Here is a 20754-nt window from a genome sequence, read left to right as displayed (position 1 = left end):
TTAAAACTTGAGAGATTAAAGGGACACATTAGCAGAACTGTCACGTGAGTCATGCTGTATCAGATGTATGTGCCCCAAGTGAGCTTTTGCCCTCAACATTTTCTTAGGATGTGAGCTCTGATGGCATGGCACAGGGGAAGCAATGCCCCAGGAATGAAAGCCTGCTTGGAGGAAGTCAGTGAGCCACATTAAAAACCACCAAACCAGCAAACTTGCAAGGGTCCCTTCTGAGTATGATGCCAGCATTAGTAGTGTGAGAGACCACTAGTAGCTGATGACTTGATGTTGTGCAATAGTTTTACTGCTAGCAGAGCAGCACTTGTAGGTGCTCTGTCTTGAACGAATTGTCTACGATGACATGCTCCTTTACAATTGGCTTGGGGGAGCTTCTGTAAGATGAGGGGTGTTGACTTTGCCAGGGGTTCAGACCCCAGCAAGCATGGATTTAGGAGGGTTAGGTCCTGCTTGACCAACTTGATCTCTTTTTATGACCAGGTGGCCTGCCTGGTGGATGTGGGGCAGGCTGTGGAGGTGGTCTGCCTGGACTTAGAATCACCATTCAATTTCCAGAGCTGGCTGAGTTTAGTCTGGGTGATTTCCAAAGTGTGTGTGGGGTGGGGAACACCCAAACCATCACAATTAAATTGTGACTTCAGCAAGGCCTTTGACATTGCCTGCCACAGCAAACTCCTAGCCAAGCTGGCAGCTCGTGGCTTTTAAAGGGGCACTCTGTGCTGGGTTAAGAACTGGCTGGATGCTCAGGCCTGGTGAATGGTGCCACATCCAGTTGGCAACTGTCACCAGTGGTGTGCTCCAGGGATCAGTGCTGGACCCAGTCCTGGTTAATATCTTCATTAATGATCTGGATGAGTGGATTGAGTCCTCCATCAGTAAGTTTGCAGACAACACCAAGTTGGGAGCATGTGTTGATCTCTTAGAGAGCAGGAAGACTTCTCTTTGATTTGCTTGGTATTTAGAGATTGCAAGCAAATATTGTTTGGTTTTTAAGTGAGAAAAACCCAACAAACTATGGATTTTTACTGCTGGTTACCAAAGTCAAATGGAGGATCTGAAGCATGTCAGTTTTGCCTGTTTCTTAAGATTGGAATGGGCTGCCCAGGGAGGTGGTGGAGTCACCATCCCTGAAGGTGTTCAAGTAAAGCCTGGATGAGGCACTTAGTGCCATGGTCTGGTTGATTGGCTAGGGCTGGGTGCGAGGTTTGACTGGATGATCTTGGAAGTCTCTTAAAACCTAATTGATTCTATGATTTATTATGCACAGGTTTTACTTCCTTTGTGCCCACCTGTTCTTTTTCCTAGGCTAATTTCACTTTTGGTTTTGTGGAGAACTTGAAGACATATTCTGAGACATGGCTTAGGATGTCCAAGGGTTTTAAAACTAGTGGAAGTGTCCTCACGGTCTCACGACTACAGGTTGGTGAACTGTGGGACAATTTTCTGCTTTCTAATTCTTTACAGTCTAATCTGGACAGAATTTCTATACATTTCAAACTGCCCAGCTGTCTGGCTTCGGGTTTTGAAGAAAAGTTGACAAGGAGGGAGGTTAACTTCAGGCTATGAGCCTAGGGTGTGATACTGAGAAACTGCTGAGGCGAAAATACTCAGAAGCGGTACTAGCCCCCATTGCCCACAGTCACCAGGCCATAGGCACCAATCAAAGTGGATACACCTGAAGGCTTTGTATGCTTATTGGAAAGGAATGTGAGATTGAAGGAAATATTGTCTAGAGCTTGCTTGTTTGTCACTTGCTTTTTCCAACAACAGATCTGTGTGCAACAGATAAAAGATAGTGTGTCATAGGCTGCTTACCATAGGTAAAGGGATAATAAGAGATGGGGAGAAGGCTTAACATAAGCAAGTTCCAGTTTATTACACCCAAGCATGGGTTTATACACTTTCTATCAGAAGGCTACCTAATAGGATTACAAAATCATGTTAGATTCTGATTGGCTACACACACCTACGTTAGGGTAGAGAGAGTGATTTCCCATTGGAATGAGCTGCCCAGGGAGGTGGTTAAGGCACTGTCCCTTGAGCTCTTCAAGAAAAGACTGGATGAGGCACTTAGTGCTATGGTCTGGTTGACTGGCTAGGGCTGGGTGCTAGGTTGGACTGGATGATCTTGAAGATCTCTTCCAACCTGGCTGATTCTATGATTTAAAGGATTACACACTACTTATTAGGATACATTAGCTATATATATTTCTTCTAACAAGGCACAGTAACTTTTTCTTTAGCAAAGCTATATTATCTTAGTCCTTCAGAGGATTTACCAACTTAGTTCTAAGCAGAAAGTTATGGCATCTAAGTGAGCAAACAGGCAGCAGATGGTACCAGGCTGTGAAATCCATAAAACAATTAGTTTAGACTGGAAGCCTCTTGTTTTACAAACCACATTTCTTTCAGAGGTGCTTTGGTCTTACACTGTTCTGGCCTGCTTTCAAGCCCATAACTTGTGCTTCAGTGTGCTAATATTCAGACATTTCAATAAAATCACTATATGTGACATTACTATACCAAACAACAGTGATGTGGAAATGGTGACTAAATAGAAGTATGTTCTTACTGATGTTTCTACCATCTTACACATCTGTGTCCTTTGTTTTCCCCAACAACATTTGCCATGTTTGATGTGCACTTCTGTGCTTTAGGAAAATAAGCATAATCCACATATGTCAACTGACCTGTTACTTTGAAGTTCAGTTAAGGAACTGTGCTAATTTGAGCCTAGCTGGGATATTTTAGTGAGAGGAATTAGATGCTCAGCCGTGAAAAGCAAACAATGGTGATGTCTACTTCACCAGGTTAGAGAGAGAAGGGAGGCAGCCAGATCCAGAGAGCAACTTTATCTATCTTTGTGTTCTTGTTCTTATACATCTCAGTAAGCCTATGAGTGAAGCAGACACCACCACTGTTTCCCTTTCACAGCCTGTAATCTAATTCTCACCAAAACATTTTAGCTAGCTTCAAACTAGCACAATTTGATTGCTAATTAAGTCTGGAAATTAAGATGAAGCTATTGCAGCTATTTTATGTGTTTTCTGTAGTGGCATGGCTGATTTTTACGTGGTGGCTTCACAGATATATCTATTTGCCTGGTGTCAGAAGTGGGATTTGAACCCAGGTCTCCAATGATGGTAGTAACCACGTGTTAGACTTAGAGATAGAGCTAACAGTCCTCAGCCCCTCAGTGTCTGCCCCTTAGAATTTGGCAAATGAGGGGAAGTTAAAATAATGTAAAAGAATTTCCCAGTTTTAAATATCTATTTATTTGACTACTACTAGTAGTAATGGTAGTAGTGCTCACAGCATAATGGTCCAAAAGTCCTGCAGGAAAATGAAGTGGGTTTCTGTTACAGCACATTTGCAATGATGAGGGCTGCGAGGATGATTGGGGGACTGGAGGGCATGGCTTATGAGGAGGGGCTGAGAGACTTGGGACTTTTTTGTCTGGAAAGGAGAAGACTTAGAGGGGATTTGATAAATGTTTCTAAATATCTGAGGGCTGGCCAGGAGTGGGGGACAGGCTCTGCTCACTGCTCCCGGTGGTAGGACAAGGAGCAATGGGTGTAAGTTGCAGCAAAAGAGGTTCTGCCTCAACACAAGGGGGAACTTCTTTACTGTAAGGGTCTCAGAGCACTGGAACAGGCTCCCCAGAGAGGTTGTGGAGTCTCCTTCTCTGGAGCCTTTCCAGGCCTGTCTGGATGTGTTCCTCTGTGATCTGTGTTAGATAGGATTGTCCTGCTCTGGCAGGGTGGTTGGACTCGATGATCTCCTTGGGTATCTTCCAACCCCTAACATCCTGTGAGCCTGTGATTTGCAATGAAGGAGGGCAGTGGTCTACAGTGATGGAGAGCACATCTGCTGCTGTTTGTCTGAAATGTGTGAAGTTGACAGGTTAAGAGGGAAAGACTGAAGAGAAGGAGAGGCTAAGTGGCTTCTGCAGTGCTCTGCAGGAAATACTGGTAACAGAGTTGAACCTGAATGCACATGTCTATCTTGTGTTTCTTTAGAGAAGATGAATGTGATGCAACATCTAAATGCTTTGTTTTAGGAAGCACTGCAAAGCAACTTCATAAAGCACTTCATAGAAAGTCATTTGGATGTTGACATGGAAAAACTCTTAACAAAAATGCAAGTATATGGTATGTATATCAAAGTGCATGTACTGATTACTGGTATTAGACTTCAACTTGAACTTGCAGAATCATAGAATGGTTTAGGTTGGAAGGGACCTCAAAGATGATCCAATTTCAACCCCCTGCCATAGGCAGGAACACCTCCCACTAGAACATGTCACTCAAGACCTCATCTAACTTAGCTTTGAATACCTCCAGGGAGGGAGCATCCACAACCTCCCTGGACAACTTGTTCCAACTTATAATTACATTCAGTTGAAATGGAATGTTTTCCTTACTGAAATGATGCTGAAATACCAGACTTCATTTCAATAAGAGAATTTACTCTCAAGTATTTCTAACTGTCTTTTTCCTTCTCTGTGCCTTGACAATTTGCATTTCAAAGTATTGAAAGACTTGGAATATCTGTTAACAGAATAGAAGCAGCAAACTCCCACTGAAGCTGTGTTAGAAATATGGGACTGTACTGAAAAGCAGGGAAGGGAGAAAAGCAGAGAAGGGAATCCCAACTGCCCCAGATCCATTAGGTGGAAGTAAATTTTGAAGGAAAGATACAAACTTGAAATGGAAATGAGCAGAAAATGATATGAAGTGTTTAATCAAAAGCTGTCTGCTTTGTTTGGTTTGTTTTTCTATCAATAAATAGTTGTTTATGGTCTCCTTGAGCTTCAGAAAAGGTCAAGATATGGCCATCATCAGGAAGCAGCAACCTTGGGCTCCTGTCAGTATAATGAGGGCCAGACCCAGCCTTGGGATGGCCAGAGAGGGCTATGGGTGTGATTCCAAGGCTAGGCCAGGCTGTCACCCTTCAGGTAGGAGTCTGGAGCTGAATCAGCAGGTCCATGGCCAGGTCCACAGCCAGGCTGTGTTGTGGTGTGTGTTGCAGTCTGGGGCAGGCCTGGCCACAGCTCTCTGTGGCTCTAATGGGAGAGGAGTGGGTCCTGCTCAGATGTCTGTGCAGTGCTTGCCAGCAGTGCCCCCCTAGTCACAGCCATGCTTGGCTGCAAGCATTCTGCACTGCTATTGCAATCCTAAATCCCCAGCAGTAGAGAACATGCCCTGCAGGGTCAGATACATATCCCAAGGGAGAGAGGGGGATTATTATGAGTAATTTTGAATATGCAGGGACACAAGGAAAAGAGAACAAATTATGCCAGAGATTGAAGTTCCCCAAAGATTTTATAAGAGTTTCATAACTGAAAAACAATCAGCATGTCTTGCTGTCAGTAGGGCAGGGGCATGCAGCCTGCTGCCCAGGCAGTGCTACAGGCTGGAGACAGAGTGGCTGGAGAGCAGCCAGGCAGAAAGGGACCTGGGGGTGCTGGTAGATAGTAGGCTGAAGATGAGGCAGCAGTGTGCCCAGGTGGCCGGGAGAGCCAATGGCATCCTGGGCTGGATCAGGAGCAGTGTGGCCAGCAGGACAAGGGAGGTTATTCTACCCCTGTAATCAGTTCTGCTCAGGCCACACCTTGAGTTGTGTGCCCAGTTCTGTGCTCCTCAATTCAAGAGAGATGTTGAGATACTGGAACCTGGCCAGAGAAGGGTGGTGAAGCTGGTGAGTGGCCTGGAACACAAACCCTATGAGAGTGGTGAGAGCCTGGAATGGGTTGCCCAAGGAGGTGGTTGAGGCTCCATCCCTGGAGGTGCTTAAGGCCAGGCTGAATGAGGCTCTGGTCAGCCTAATCTACAGTAGGGTGTCCTTGGGCATGGCAGTGGGGTTGGAACTAGATGCTCCTCGTGGTCCCTTCCAGCCCTGACTGATTCTATGATTCTAGTTGGTATCTCTTAAGCAAAAGTATTCAGTAGTTCAGTGCATAAGAGACTTCTTAAGTTGTTGATTTAAAAGTGTAGTCTTTCAAAGGTCTAGCTGGTGAAGAGAGCTCTGGTGAATTTTTGTGGTGCATGGGTTAATATATGTAGGGCTATATGTTTATACATATATAAGGCTATATGTAATTGCACATATAAGTACAAAAACATAGATGAAAGTTTAATTCTCCTCCTTGGCCTTTAATATTGGAAATATTCTCTGCTCTGTAATGTCACAAAGCAGGTATCAGCATGCATATTTCCTTTGTGTTCCTCAAGAATAGCAATAAATAAGAAATATGGCATCTATATTTGGTGCTGTTATCTTTCAACCCATGAATTCACCCTGTCATTGCTTGCTTGTCTTATGGGTTTTGAACTGTCTGTTCCTCTGCTTTTTCTCCTTGTGATCTTTATCCTTTTTTCACTGCTTAATCATGTCTCTTCTCCAGAACACTCCATACATTTTTCCACTTGTCTGCCTTTATGTTGTAATGTTTCATGTTGACACTGACTAATATCTCTATTCCAGGGTTTGCTTAAGACCGAGTTTGTCACCACTATTATCAAATGAGGTCATCACATATCCTTTTTAAAGCCTATGTCTTAGAGTCCTAGAATCAGCCAGGTTGGAAGAGAACTCCAAGCTCATCCAGTCCAACTTAGCGCCCAGCCCTGTCCAGTCAAACAGACCATGGCACTAAGTGCTTTATCCAGACTTGGCTTGAACACTTCCAGGGACAGTGACTCCACCACCTCCTTGGGCAGCCCATTCCAATGCCAATCACTCTCTCTGCCAACAACTTCCTCCTAACATCCAGCCTAGACCTCCCCTGGCACAACTTCAGACTGTGTCCCCTTCTTCTGTTGCTGGTTGCCTGGCAGAAGAGCCCAACCCCACCTGGCTACAGCCTCCCTTCAGGCAGCTGCAGACAGCAATGAGCTCTGCCCTGAGCCTCCTCTTCTGCAGGCTGCACACCCCCAGCTCCCTCAGCCTCTCCTCACAGGGCTGTGCTCCAGGCCTCTCACCAGCTTTGTCTCATATTAGTTTGTTTATAACATTACTACCTGAGAAATTCAGACATTTCCATTAAGCCCAGACAAATTCATGTTGTTTCTAGGTGACGTTATCCTGGCCACTCTCTCAAGCATAAGAGTATAACACTCTACATTCATTACCAATGGATGAAGATCTAAATTCTCTTTTTGGAAACAAGATATACATTCACAATGACTCCACAGATAAGATCAAAGTCAAAACAGAGGGGTTGTAGGCTTTATTTCAGGTGCTTTTCAAATATAAGGCTCAAGCCAAAATGCTGATGCCCTGTATAATGATGTGTTTGAGATATTAGCAGTGTCAAGAAGAGAACTGTCCAATACATTACTAGATGAAAGAGATGGATTTCTCCTGTGATGTTCAAAGTACAGTAACTCACTCACATTTGTGGGAGTATTTATAGAAAGGTAATGAAATCTTTCAAGTCCTGCAGATTCAAGGTCAGGTTCTCTTTCTGCAACTTCAACCTTGTTACTCTGAAATGGAAGGAAAACATAGCTGAGCACTTGTGAAAGCCTCTGAAACATGGACTGTGCTTCCACAGGTTCACACTAAAACTCCTGGGTTTAAAACATTTTGTTTAATACAAAAGGTGGTTATTGTTATGAGCTATGCAACTGGAAACATACTTTCCTGTCCTGCTCATGATAACTAAGGGAACCTAATTTGTTTCCTCATTGTAGAAGCTACGATGAAGAAGATGTTTAACAGCTCAGAGAGCGAACAGATTGACCTGCTGTCACAGCTTGTAGTAAATCTCTCTTCCTGTGTGGTACTGGACCGTTTCCAGCCTTTGGACTCTGTTGAGAAACTGGAAAAGAAGGCTCATGAACTCATGCAGCAGAACAATTTTTTAGCCAGTAAGTATCTAATTTAAATTGTATACTGACAAAAAATAGCAGACTTTGTGGTTCTACTCTGTGTAGCTAAGTTAAGCTTACACAGGCTAAGAGTATATATCAAAAGACTTACAAAAGAGGCACATAAAGCACGTTTCAGAGTCACAGAATCAGTCAGGGTTGGAAGGGTCCACAGAGATCAGCCAGTCCCAACTCCCCTGCCATGCCCAGGGACACCTTACCCTAGAGCAGGCTGCACACAGCCTCAGCCAGCCTGGCCTCAAACACCTCCAGCCATGGGGCCTCAACCACCTCCCTGGGCAACCCCTGCCAGGCTCTCACCACTCTCCTGCTCAACAACTTCCTCCTCACATCCAGTCTGACTTCTCCCCACCTCCAGCTTCACTCCATTCCCCCCACTCCTGACACTCCCTGATGGCCTAAAAAGTCCCTCCCTACATTTTTTGTAGCCCCCTTCAGATACTGGAAGGCCACAAGAAAGTCACCTGGGAGCCTTCTCCAGACTGAACAGCCCAAATTCTTTCAGCCTGTGCTCACAGCAGAGCTGCTGCAGCCCTCTGAGCATCCTCATGGCCCTGCTCTGGACACTCTCCAGCATCTCCACATCCCTCTTGTAATAGGGGCTCCAGAGCTGGATGCAGCACTCCAGGTGGGGTCTCACCTGAGCAGAGTAGAGTTTAGAGGTATTCCTCAAAACCAGAATGCTCTAATTTATGCTATACAGACTAATTACACCGTTGCTTTAGCTGTGAAACTGCCAAATAAATTCTTGGAGTCTTATTTCCACCAAAATATTGAAAAGAACAGTCATAAATCTTTAGAACAGAGTAGAAAGTGATGAAAAATACATAGCAATGAGGAAACTTACGACAAGTTCATCTGGTTTTGAATCTTAATTTTTGTATTTTGGACTTTGCAAGGAATGCTGATTAATAAAAGGACAAAAAGAGGATTTGGGATAAGATTTATTCTTAAACCAACACCTCAGAGAAATTAACTTGTTCTTTCAGAGTAAATACAGTCTCAAGCAACAGATGTATTTATTTTCTTCCCTGTGATTATACTCCCTTATTTTCCTGCCTTACGTCCTTGGTGCTGATAATCAGGTGTACAAAAGAGTTTGAAAGTCAAGAATGTTTGTTCTTATTGCAGATGCTTTCTCTTCTCACATAAAATGTTTTAATTCACATATAGCCTTTCCAAAAAAAGAGCAGCACTCTTCCAACCTATATAAAATGTGCAGGTTTGGGAGTCACTGACTGACCCAGAAAGGCTTGGAACTCACCAAACTAACTCATCTGGCTGGAGGTTAAGGAGTGAAGCTGCATTTGTAGCATGGTGCAATTTACAAGCATATATAGATATACACAAACATAACCATATGTATACACCTTGAGTACTGTGTCCAGTTCTGGGCTCATCAATTCAAGAGAGATGTTGAGATACTGGAACATGTGCAGAGGAGGGCCATGAAGCTGGTGAGGGGCCTGGAGCACAGCCCTGTGAGGAGAGGCTGAGGGAGCTGGGGGTGTGCAGCCTGAAGAAGAGGAGGCTTGAGGGGACCTCATTGCTGTCTACAACTACCTGTAGGGACATTGTAGCCAGGTGAGGGTTGGTCTCTTCAGCCAGGCAGCCAGCAGCAGAACAAGGGGACACAGCCTCAAGTTGTGCCAGGGGAAGTATAGGCTGGATGTTAGGAGGAGGTTAGGAAGTTCTTCTCAGAGAGTGATCTGCCATTGGAATGGGCTGCCCAGGGAGGTGGTGGAATTGCTGTCCCTGGAGGTGTTCAAGCAAAGACTGAATGAGACACTTAGTGCCATGGTCTTCTACTATCCATGTTTTGTAATACACATCTAGATAAAATAAACATGCATTTTTTTCTGTGCTAAACCAGAAATTTTGTAGTTGACTCAGAAATGAAAGATCAGTGTACATTTAATGGGTTAGTACTGTTGACTTTGTCACCCACCTCCAGGGTTGGGCACATTTCATGCCTGCTGCTTTCACTGTGAAATTGATATCAGTCCCTAGAAGTGGTTGATTCTGGCCACAAAGAGAATAAGCCACAAGCCAAACAAATCCCAGGAGGCATTTTCTCAGATAGGAATGATTCTTGCAGAGCCATTTATGTGAATGATTTCCTGCATTTCACATTGAGTAGTGTAAACAATTGTGAGTCTATGTAAAAGCTACCATTCTTGTGCTGGGGGTCAGGATGTTTTAGAGGCCTGCCCTGTGTGATAATCAGCTATGTAAATCATACAAATGTGTGTGAGATTGGGTCTGAAGCTCCTTTTCTGTCTGTGCCAGGTATCATCTTCGATACGCCGAAGAACAAGACACGAGACTCCAGCAGCATCCTTCCGCCACACGTTTCTTACACACTTAGAACCAACATTCTCTACAGCATGAGAACAGATAGGATTAAAAACCCAGCCTGGAAAGCCCATCCCCAGAAGTTGCCAGCTGATGGGTTTAAATACAACTACATCTTTGTTCCTCTTCAGGACATAATTGAAAGGGCAATTATTTCAGCTCAGACTGGGACAGATATCTCCGACCCAGCAATTCAGGTGCAAGCAATGCCTTACCCTTGTCATACAAGTGATCTGTAAGTAATACAAGTGATCTGTAAGTAAACCTTTCAGCTGTTTAATTCAGTGTATTTTCCTTATTAGATCAGTGCTAGAGAAGTCAGGAAGCTGTGAGATATTGCAGTGAATGAATGTATATGTTGCCAGAGGATTAAAGCAGTATGCCCAATACTAGAGTATTACAGCATAGGAAATGTTATTTAACAGCTCTGACCATAATACTTAAGCAAGTCTGCCTGGCAAATGACCCCTTAGGATTGCAGCTATGCTTCAGAGCAGTTTGCTGGACAGAAATCTTGTCACCATACTGTGCAGCTAACTTAGATCATGCTAACCCTCGCCCTCCCATTTACTCTTAATTTTGTCCTGTAGGCAAACTCAAAGTTATTTTCTGATATGTATTGAAGTCACAGAATAGAATCATAGAATCAACCAGGTAAAGTTCATAGAATCAAGCAGGTTGGAAGAGACCTCCAAGATCATCCAGTCCAACCTAGCACCCGACCCTATCAGTCAACTAGACCATGGCACTAAGTGCCTCATCCAGTCTCCTCTTGAACACCTCCAGGGACGGAGACTCTACCACCTCTCTGGGCAGCCCATTCCAGTGCCAATCACTCTCTCTGCCAACAACTTCCTCTTTTTATTGCTGGTTGCCTGGCAAAAGAGACCAACCCCCATCTGGCTACAGCCTCCCTTCAGGTAGTTGTAGACAGCAATGAGGTCATCCCTGAGCCTCCTCTTTTCTAGGCTGCACACTCCCAGGTCCCTCAGCCTCTCCTCACAGGGTTGTGCTCCAGGCTTCTCACCAGCTTCATTGCCTTTCTCTGGACACCTTCCAGCACCTCAACATCTCTCTTGAATTGAGGAGCCCAGAACTGGACACAGTACTCAAAGTGTGTCCTGACCAGTGTTGAGTACAGGGAAGAATAACCTCCCTCGTCCTACTGGCCTCACTGTTCCTGATCCAGGCCAGGATGTTGTTGCCTCTCTTGGCTACCTGGGCATCAGAAAGATGTTTTTCACCATGAGGGTGGTGAGGCACTGGGACAGGCTAGCCAGAGAAGTTGTGGAAGTTCCAACCCTGAAAGTGCTTAAAGTCAGGTTGGATGGAGCTTTGAGCAGCCTGGTGGTGTAGAAGCTGTCCCAGCCTGTGGCGTGGTGTTTGGAACTAGATGATCTTTAAAGTCTCTTCTATCTCAAACCATTCTATGAATTCAATTCTGTGATTCCACTTCTATGATTTTGATTCCATTTCTATGATTCCAATTCCAGTTCTGTGATTCCATTTCGAACAAGAATCAGTCTTATCGTTTGTGTCAGCTCTTATTTTGTGCATACTTTGATAGTAGTCCTAGTATCAACCTGCTATTAACTTTCTGCTAAAAAAACCAGCCCCATTTTGACTCTAGGCACTAACAGGTCTGTGTATATGTCCTTTCACAGGTTCTTGAACAATATAGGCTTTTTTTTCCCACTTATGATGATGTTATCATGGATGGTTTCGGTTGCTGGCATGGTTCGCAGGCTGGTTTATGAAAGAGAAATTCATCTTGAAGAGGTAAGAGAAATTCATCTTGAAAATGAAGTTGGTTGGTTAATGTGTACTGAAATACAAAACTTACTTGGAGGTATTTCTATGTGCTCGTAATCCATCTGGCTTTATTTCACCCAGCCTTTTTCTCTGGGCAGTAATTTCTTGCTTTGGCTACCAACTACAGCAAAGCTGGGGAGGGACTTCTTAGGCTATCAGGGAGTGACAGGACTAGGGGGAATGGAGTGAAGCTGGAGGTGAAGAGATTCAGACTGGCTGTGAGGAGAAAGTTTTTCAGCATGAGAGTGGTGAGAGGCTGGAATGGGTTGCCCATGGAGATGGTTGAGGCCCCATGCCGGGACGTGCTTAAGGCCAGGCTGGATGAGGCTGTGGCCAGGTTGATCTAGGGTAGGGTGTCCCTGGACATGGCAGTGGGGTTGGAACTAGGTGGTCCCTTCCAACCCTGACTGAGTCTGGTGAGAGGCCTGAAATACAGCCCTATGAGGAGAGGTGTGCAGCCTGGAGAAGAGGAAGTTCTCATTGCTGTCTACAACTACCTGAAGGGAGGCTGTAGTCAGGTAGGAGTCAGTCTCTTCTGCCAGGCAACCAGCAATAGAATGAGGGGGGACACAGTCTCAAGTTGTGCTGCAGGAGGTCTAGGCTGGATGTTAGGAGGAAGTTGTTGGCAGAGAGAGTGATTGGCATTGGAATGGGCTGCCCAGGGAGGTGGTGGAGTGGCTGTGCCTGGAGGTGTTCAAGCAAAGCCTGGATGAGGCACTTAGTGCCATGGTCTATTTGATTGGCTAGGGCTGGGTGCTAGGTTGGACTGGATGATCTTGGAGGTCTCTTCCAAGCTGGCTGCTTCTATGATCATCTCAGAACTGAATCAGATCCAGAAAAGAGCAGAAGAAAGTATAACACACGGAAGGGGAAGAGATGAGTAATTTAATGGGAAGACGACGTCCTTCAGGGTGCTGGTAGAGTCCTGGTGACAATATGGTTAAAAAGCAAAAGAGAGAGAGAGGGAGAAGCTGACAATTTTTCTTACCTGTCCTCCCTTTGCTGTGTTGTCTTGCAGTACATGAAGACAATGGGTGTGCACCCAGCCATTCATTTCTTCGCCTGGTTTCTGGAGAACATCATCGTGCTCACCATAAGCAGCTGTACTCTTGCCATCATTTTAAAAGCAAGTGGTATCTTTACTCATAGCAACAGATTCCTCATCTTTCTTTTTTTGGTGGATTTTGGACTTACTGTTATTACATTAAGCTATTTTTTGGGAGCATTTTTTAGCAGTGCCAATACTGGAGCCCTGTGTGCCAGCCTTGTGTATATGATCAGCTTTTTACCCTACATCCTTTTGTTGGTCTTGCAGAACCAATTGAGTTTCACCAAACAGATTATCATGGTAAATATCTCTTGTCTGATTTTTCTCCTCTGGTCATGATCTTGATTTCAATACTTTTGAAACTTTAGACTGTAATTTCTGGGTTTTTTTTTTCCTCTGGTTTCTGTTTGCTTTTATGTTTGACTGGAAATAAATGAGCAAATATTAAATTGAGAAAGTGCCTTGAATGTAGACAGGAATACAAATTTGTCTTTTTCAGGGAAAATCTTTAAACCTATACAAGCTGGTCAGAGGCTTGGAATACAGCCCTGTGAGGAGAGGCTGAGGGAGCTGGGGTTGTACAGAAGAGGAGGCTCAGGGCAGAGCTCATTGCTCTGTACAGCCACCTGCAGGGAGGCTGTAGCCAGGTGGGGGTTGGTCTCTTCTGCCAGGCAATCAGCAACAGAACAAGGGGACACAGCCTCAAGTTGTGGCAGGGGAGGTACAGGCTGGATGTTAGGAGGAAGTTGTTGCCAGAGAGAGTGATTGGCATTGGAATGGGCTGCCCAGGGAGGTGGTGGAGTCACCGTCCCTGGAGATGATCAAGAGAAGCCTGGCTGAGGCACTTAGTGCCATGGTCTGGTTGATTGGATAGGGCTGGGTGCTCATTAGCATATTGAGCTTGCACAAAGGGTGCTTATGAGAGGGCACTGTCCAAAGGAGGGATGGTCCTGTCCCTCAGGAGCTTGTCCTTTGCAGTGCCAGGGGACTCTATGCAGGAACTATCCAGGAGGGGGAGAACTCTAAGGCTGGGAGCCAAGGTGGGAAGTCCCCCAATATTTATAGCCTTCCTAGACAGAGTCGAGTTACCATTTCCCAGGCACAAAGACCACAGCCAATCCCCAGCCTGACTCCAGGGTGGGCATCTGCACAGGAACCCCTCGTGCCAGAAGAGCCCTTTGCTCCCCCTACTTCAAGTCTGTTGGGAATAGGTTTCTTGCACCTTTCCTCTCCCATTCAAACCACGGAGGGAGAGCAATTTGGGGTATCCAGGACTCCAGGGCAGTGGTGGAGCAAAGCACTCCTGCAGTATGTGGGGAAGCACTGCTAAGCATCAAAGGAAATCATGACCATTAGGTCACACGAAGCAAAGGTCTATTTGTTTCATGCAGTTTGATAACAACATATCTTATTTGATGTTCATATCCTGGTTTTCTTCTGGTGTTCCAGTGTCTTCTTTCTACAACTGCCTTTGGGCAAGGAGTGTTCTTCATTACATTCTTTGAGGGCCAAGGAACAGGTAAGCTCTCTTGATGGAAGAAAAGTTATGTAATTACTATTTAAAAACCCTACAGTTAGAAAAGTTTTTCACTTTGTGTTATGATTTATATTGAAATATTATGAATATTTATTCTCTGGTATCAATATTATTATTAATCATTAAAAGAAATCTCAGGATCACATGAAATTAATTAAGATTCTTCATTGTCAGCAAGTATTTACTCAAAAGGCATTTAAAAACACAGAATTAAATGGTATAAAGCAGTCAGAACTTGGAAAATAGGAGGGTGGTGAAGCTGGTGAGGGGTCTGGAACACAACCCTGTGAGGAGAGGCTGAGGGAGCTGGGGTTTAACCTGGAGAAGAGGAGGCTCAGGTCTCATTGCTGTCTACAACTGCCTCAAGGGAGGCAGCAACAGAACAAGGGGACACAGTCTCAAGTTGTGCCAAGGGAGGTCTAGGCTGGATGTTAGGAGGAAGTTGTTGGCAGAGAGAGTGATTGGCATTGGCATGGGCTGCCCAGGGAGGTGGTGGAGTTGCCATCCCTGGAGGTGTCCAAAGAAAGCCTGAATGGGGCACTTAGTGCCATGGTCTGGTTGATTGGCTAGGGCTGGGTGCTAGGTTGGACTGGATGATCTTGGAGGTCTCTTCCAACTTGGTTGATTCTATGAATCTAGTGGAATAAAAGTTGATTTGCTGAAGAGGTTTTGTCAGGAAATCATAGTTAATTTTGGTTTGCTAAATTAAGGACCAGCTGTAACTTCATAAACTGTGCTTTCTATAACAACTTCTGTGCCTTTTCCCTGCAATAATACCACCTGCTGTTCAGAACAGAGGCTTGTAAATGCCTAATGATTTATTACTTATTAGTGGTACTGTTATCTACTATGGCCTTTTTCTGTGTCAGTTCTTCAATATTGAGAAGTGTATCATAGAATCACCCAGGTTGGAAGAGACCTCCAAAATCATCCAGTCCAACCTAGCACCCAGCCCTGCCCAATCATAGAATCAAGCAGGTTGGAAGAGACTTCCAAGATCATCCAGTCCAACCTAGCACCCAGCTCTATCCAGTCAACCAGACCATGGCACTAAGTGCCTCAGCCAGGCTTTGCTTGAACACCTCCAGGGACAGCCACTCCACCACCTCCCTGGGCAGCCCATTCCAATGCCAATCACTCTCTCTGACAACAACTTCCTCCGAGCATCCAGCCTGTACCTCCCACGGCACAACTTGAGACTGTGTCCCCTCGTTCTATTGCTGGTTGCCTGGCAAAAGAGACCAACCCCACCTGGTGTTGATGGTTTTTTGCTGTTTAATGATGTACTGATTAAGCTTTGACTTAAAAAAAAAAAAAATCATTATTCTCACTATTATTACCAGGAATTCAGTGGAATAATATGCACCTGTCAGTGGCACAAGGAGGAGACCTAACCTTTGGATGCATGTGCTGGATGATGCTCTTTGACTCCGTTTTATATTATATAGGTGGCTGGTATTTCAGCAATATTATTCCTGGTAAGATCACAGAGTTGTTCCAATGTCATGGTTGTGAAGAAGATGTGGAATGGAATGGTTGTTCCAAGGTCATGGTTTCAAAGAAGTTGTGAAATGGAATGGTTGTTCCAAGGTCATGGTTTTGAAGAAGTTGTGGAATGGAATGGTTGTTCCAAGGTCATGGTTTTGAAGAAGTTGTGGAATGGAATGGTTGTTCCAAGGTCATGGTTTTGAAGAAGTTGTGAAATGGAATGGTTGTTCCAAGGTCATGGTTTTGAAGAAGTTGTGAAATGGAATGGTTGTTCCAAGGTCATGGTTTTGAAGAAGTTGTGGAATGGAATGGTTGTTCCAAGGTCATGGTTTTGAAGAAGTTGTGGAATGGAATGGTTGTTCCAAGGTCATGGTTTTGAAGAAGTTGTGGAATGGAATGGTTGTTCCAAGGTCATGGTTTTGAAGAAGTTGTGGAATGGAATGGATACAATTGGCAACTAAACAAACCCCATTATTTTTCTGAGTTGACATTTGAATGTATTAAATTGACTGATTGCCTTTAGGAGTGGAGTTAGAAAGTCTACTCAATACATAAATATTAAGTGCTGTAAGTGCCTCAACTAGAGACCTCATCTTGAATACTGTGTTCCGTTTTGGGCTCCCCAGTTGAAGAGGGACAGGGATCTGCTGGAGAGGGTCCAGCGGAGGGCTACGAGGCTGAGGGACCTGGGGCTTTTTAGTCTGGAGAAGAGAAGACTGAGAGGGGATTTGAGAAATGTTTATAAGTATCTGAGGGCTGCCAGGAGGGGGGGACAGGCTCTGCTCACTGCTCCCTGAGATAGTACAAGGAGCAATGGGTGTAAGTTGCAGCAAAAGAGGTTCCACCTCAACACAAGAGAGAACTCTTCTGTGAGGGTCCCAGAGCCCTGTCACAGGCTGCCCAGAGAGGCTGTGGAGTCTCCTTCTCTGGAGCCTTTCAAGACCTGTCTGGATGTGTTCCTCTGTGGTCTGTGTTAGATAGGATTGTCCTGCTCTGGCAGAGGCGTTGGACTTGGTGATCTCCTTGGGTCCCTTCCAACCCCTCATATCCTGTGAGCCTGTGTAATTAGTAGCCACACGTGAAATATCTTCAGATTTCTTATGGCAGTGACTGTTGTTTGAAGGACTCAGGACTGCACAGCTTAGTCCAGTAGCAAAACTCCCTGTGAAAATGTTGAATCTCCTGCCAGTACACGAGCTGAGACTTAGGAGCAGCAGCACTTTCAGACCATCTCAAAGACTTCAATCTGTCTGGTAACTCTGTCTTGCTCCTTGTCAGTTCACAGTCCAGTGCAGAAATTAGTGGAATAGTTTTCATTAACCAAGTTTTATGAACCTTGCTGAGTTTTTGATGCATTTTTAATCCTAGTTCAGTGCCTCACTAGCAGTTCCTCTGATTTGCGTATGTCACTTTTGTTTCCCCTCCACCCACAGCTACTCTGTCTTTGTTTTAAAAATCTAAAGATAATTTTGTCTTGAAAGATAGGACTGTGTGAAATACACAACTCAGTTTTACAAACTTTAGCTAAAGTTGTCTCCTGACCATCTGTGATGGTTTGGCTGCTACCCACCCCTCCACACTTAAGAAATTCACCCAGACTAGACTCATCTGCTGTGGAAATTGAAGAATGAAGCTTTATATTTACAGCTTAGCACAAGATACAAGCAGATATTTACAATCTATACAGCTAGAGACAGAAATAGACAAGTTAAAAATAATACAGAAACACAACAGCCCTCCCAGAAAGAGTCCCCAGGAGGGGCTCCCAACCACCCTGCCACCTTCTGCAACCTCTTTACCCCAGTCTTTGCCTTACACTCAAAGTGAGTTTGGAGGGTTGGGCAGGGAGGTTAGGAAGCAGAAGGATCAGTCATGCAACAAGTTGGGTTAGAGAGAGAAGTTCATGCAGCCCCAGAGTGCAACTCTGTTATCTATGTTTATGTTCTTGTTCTTACACATCTCAGCAAGCCTATGAGTGAGGCAGACATCAGCATTGTTTCACTTGCACAGCCTGTAATTGAATTCTTCTCACCAAAACATTCTAGCTAGGCTCAAACCAGCACACCATTTCAGAACTAAAATGCACTGTACATTGCTCTTATGCCAATACTTAGGACACCAAAGGCAAAAGAAGACTCACCTGCAGCCAGGCTATCTTAACCAAGGTGTGGTGAACAGGGAAAAATCAATAGCTACACTCTTTGCAACAGGTATTAGGAGAACATCTGTGACCAGCTAGGCTCAAACTGGCACAATAGTCTTTATTGATCAGCAAGCCAGCTTAGTCTTACAGTAAAAAATAAGATTGTTGGTCTTGACAGGACATTTGGTGCAATTTCTTTCCCCCAGGCTACAAGTTTATGTTAGACTGTGCCTATATATTGTTAAGTCTTTGATTCTGTTACACTTGAAAGTTGATTTAGAGATAGCACAACACTGCTAAGGAGTGATTACATTATGGCAGGACCTTGTGTTATGGCCAAATGTTGTTTTTTGCATTTAGTACAGTTGGTCAGGTGCAGTTGAGTTTGAGCTAACTAAATGGCCTAATCAGCTCTAAGTAGTGATAGGTCATTAGTAGGTTGTAGACAGATAAGCAATGACTGTAAATTTTGCAACAATGTGTATCTTAATTATCATCTAGGAACATTTGGATTAAAAAAACAATGGTACTTTCCTGTTACTGTTTCCTACTGGGAGAATCTCTGTGGTGGAGAGAAGAGGAAGAGATGTTACCTGAATTCTGATATGTTTTTCTTCAATGAAAATCTCCAAGAACAAGGTTTGTAGTCATAACATGATTTTAATAATGGCCCTGTGTGAATGATAACTCCTCTTCCCAGACCTAGGAAACCCCATCTAATCTTTTCCCTTCTAACCTCCTGCTACCCTTTTGCATCTCATCCTGCATGTAAGGGGGACTCTGAGATAAAGGAGGGGGTGGAAAGAAGGTGGGAGGTTGGTTGGGAGCCCTCTTGAGTGGTTCTGCTGTTTGGAAAGGGATTTTGTATTTCTGTACTACTTTTAGCTTGTACATAATTGTGTATAGCTGTAAATATCTGTATATATATTATATATATATGCTTGTAAACTGTGCCAGGCTATAATTATTCCTTCACTCCTTACATTCCTGTGATGATTTGGGTGTTACCCCCCCTCCCCCCATGTGGAAAATCAGCCAGACCAGACCCAGCTGCTCTGGAAATTGACTGAAGCTTTATATTTACAGCTTAGCACAAGATACAAGCAGAGATTTACAACAGATACAGAAATATACAAGTTAAAGGTAATACAGAAACACAGCAGCCCTCCCGGAAACCTGAGTCCCCAGTAGAGGCTCTCAACCACCCTTCCACCTTCCTCCCACCCCTCTCCCTTACCCCAGATCTTGCCTTATATTCAAGGAATGTTTGGAGGGTTGGCCAGAGGGGTTAGGAAGCAGATGGATTAGTCACACACACAGCAGGTTAGGTTAGAGAGAGAAGTGCAGCCCAAAGCCCCAGACGGAGAGTGACTCTGTTATCTGTATTTATGTTCTTGTTCTTATACATCTCAGCAAGCCTATGAGTGCAGCAGACATCACCATTGTTTCCTTTTCACAGCCTGTCATCTAATTCTTCTCACCAAAACATTCTAGCTAGGCTCAAACCAGCACACTTCCATCTGCCTGAGTTAGCCTGGTGTATTTATAGGGGAGCAGGACATTCCCAAACTGCCACATACCTTTATTGAGAGCCTTGAATTATGGTTAGACTGAAGTGTTGCTTTGAATAATTTCATGAAGAGATTTGCTTTGCTTTCTTGACTGAGAAGGATTAAGAAGCTTACATTGCCATGCCTGCCTATGTTATGTGTCTGAAACAGGATGGGATATATATGGAGGAGGTCACTCCCATGTTTCTTATGGGCATAAAACAATGCTTTGAGAAATGTTATTGTAAGTGGTTTTTTTTTCACTAGAAATAAACCCACAGTTTTGTGGCTCTATGGACATGCACACAACTTGGTGTAATTGTTTTAAGTGGATTTTTAACATGGCAAATAGGCCAAATTCCTAGCAAAAATTACCTGATGTGGTGTCTTTGATTTTACTGGAGTTGGGAACATCTGGATTAAGGACTAAGTTGATTTCTTATGCCCTGCACACACATATGTTTAGATTCAGCAAGTGTCTTGATCTGGTGCTTTTGCCCATACAGGCTCAGCACCTCAAAGCTGGAAAGGCTCTAGCACTGAGGGGAACACTGTTGGCGTTGTGCTGCTGTCACTCACCAAAGAGCATCCGGATGGCCAGAGGGCTGCTGTTAAAGATCTCAGCCTCACTTTCCATAGAGGTCAGATAACAGCACTTTTGGGACCTAATGGAGCTGGCAAGACAACACTTACGTAAGTCTGCCATATAAAGCTATTGCACTCCCCTCTTACACCTCCTGTGCCTTCTCACTGCCAACTGTTCTGATCTCTTTCTTATGTCCTTTTCCCAAAACCAAACCCAAAACCTAAAAAGCCAAAGCAACCAACCACAAACAACATCCTCCCTGTAGCACATGAGAAGTGAAGGCTGTGTATCTACAACAAGAGCTTCTTGGAAACATGACAGGCTG

General features: G+C 44.4%; 1 protein-coding gene across 1 annotated transcript in view; it reads left to right on the top strand.

The window, feature by feature from the left end:
• Positions 1 to 20754, top strand: part of ABCA13 (ATP binding cassette subfamily A member 13) — a 135922-nt gene that overhangs the window by 54906 nt on the left and 60262 nt on the right. Inside the window, exons 22-31 of the mRNA XM_064160725.1 lie at positions 1321 to 1434; positions 4076 to 4166; positions 7713 to 7889; positions 10200 to 10500; positions 11930 to 12044; positions 13096 to 13425; positions 14575 to 14644; positions 16006 to 16140; positions 18795 to 18932; positions 20350 to 20536. Coding sequence (XP_064016795.1) covers positions 1321 to 1434; positions 4076 to 4166; positions 7713 to 7889; positions 10200 to 10500; positions 11930 to 12044; positions 13096 to 13425; positions 14575 to 14644; positions 16006 to 16140; positions 18795 to 18932; positions 20350 to 20536 — 1658 coding nt within the window. The remainder of the gene's footprint in view (positions 1 to 1320; positions 1435 to 4075; positions 4167 to 7712; positions 7890 to 10199; positions 10501 to 11929; positions 12045 to 13095; positions 13426 to 14574; positions 14645 to 16005; positions 16141 to 18794; positions 18933 to 20349; positions 20537 to 20754) is intronic.

This window comes from Pogoniulus pusillus, chromosome 21, assembly GCF_015220805.1.
Source record: "Pogoniulus pusillus isolate bPogPus1 chromosome 21, bPogPus1.pri, whole genome shotgun sequence".
NCBI classification, from domain to species: Eukaryota; Metazoa; Chordata; class Aves; order Piciformes; family Lybiidae; genus Pogoniulus; species Pogoniulus pusillus.
The sequence above is the reverse complement of the archived record's forward strand: the minus strand, read 5'-3'. Positions and strand labels throughout refer to the sequence as shown.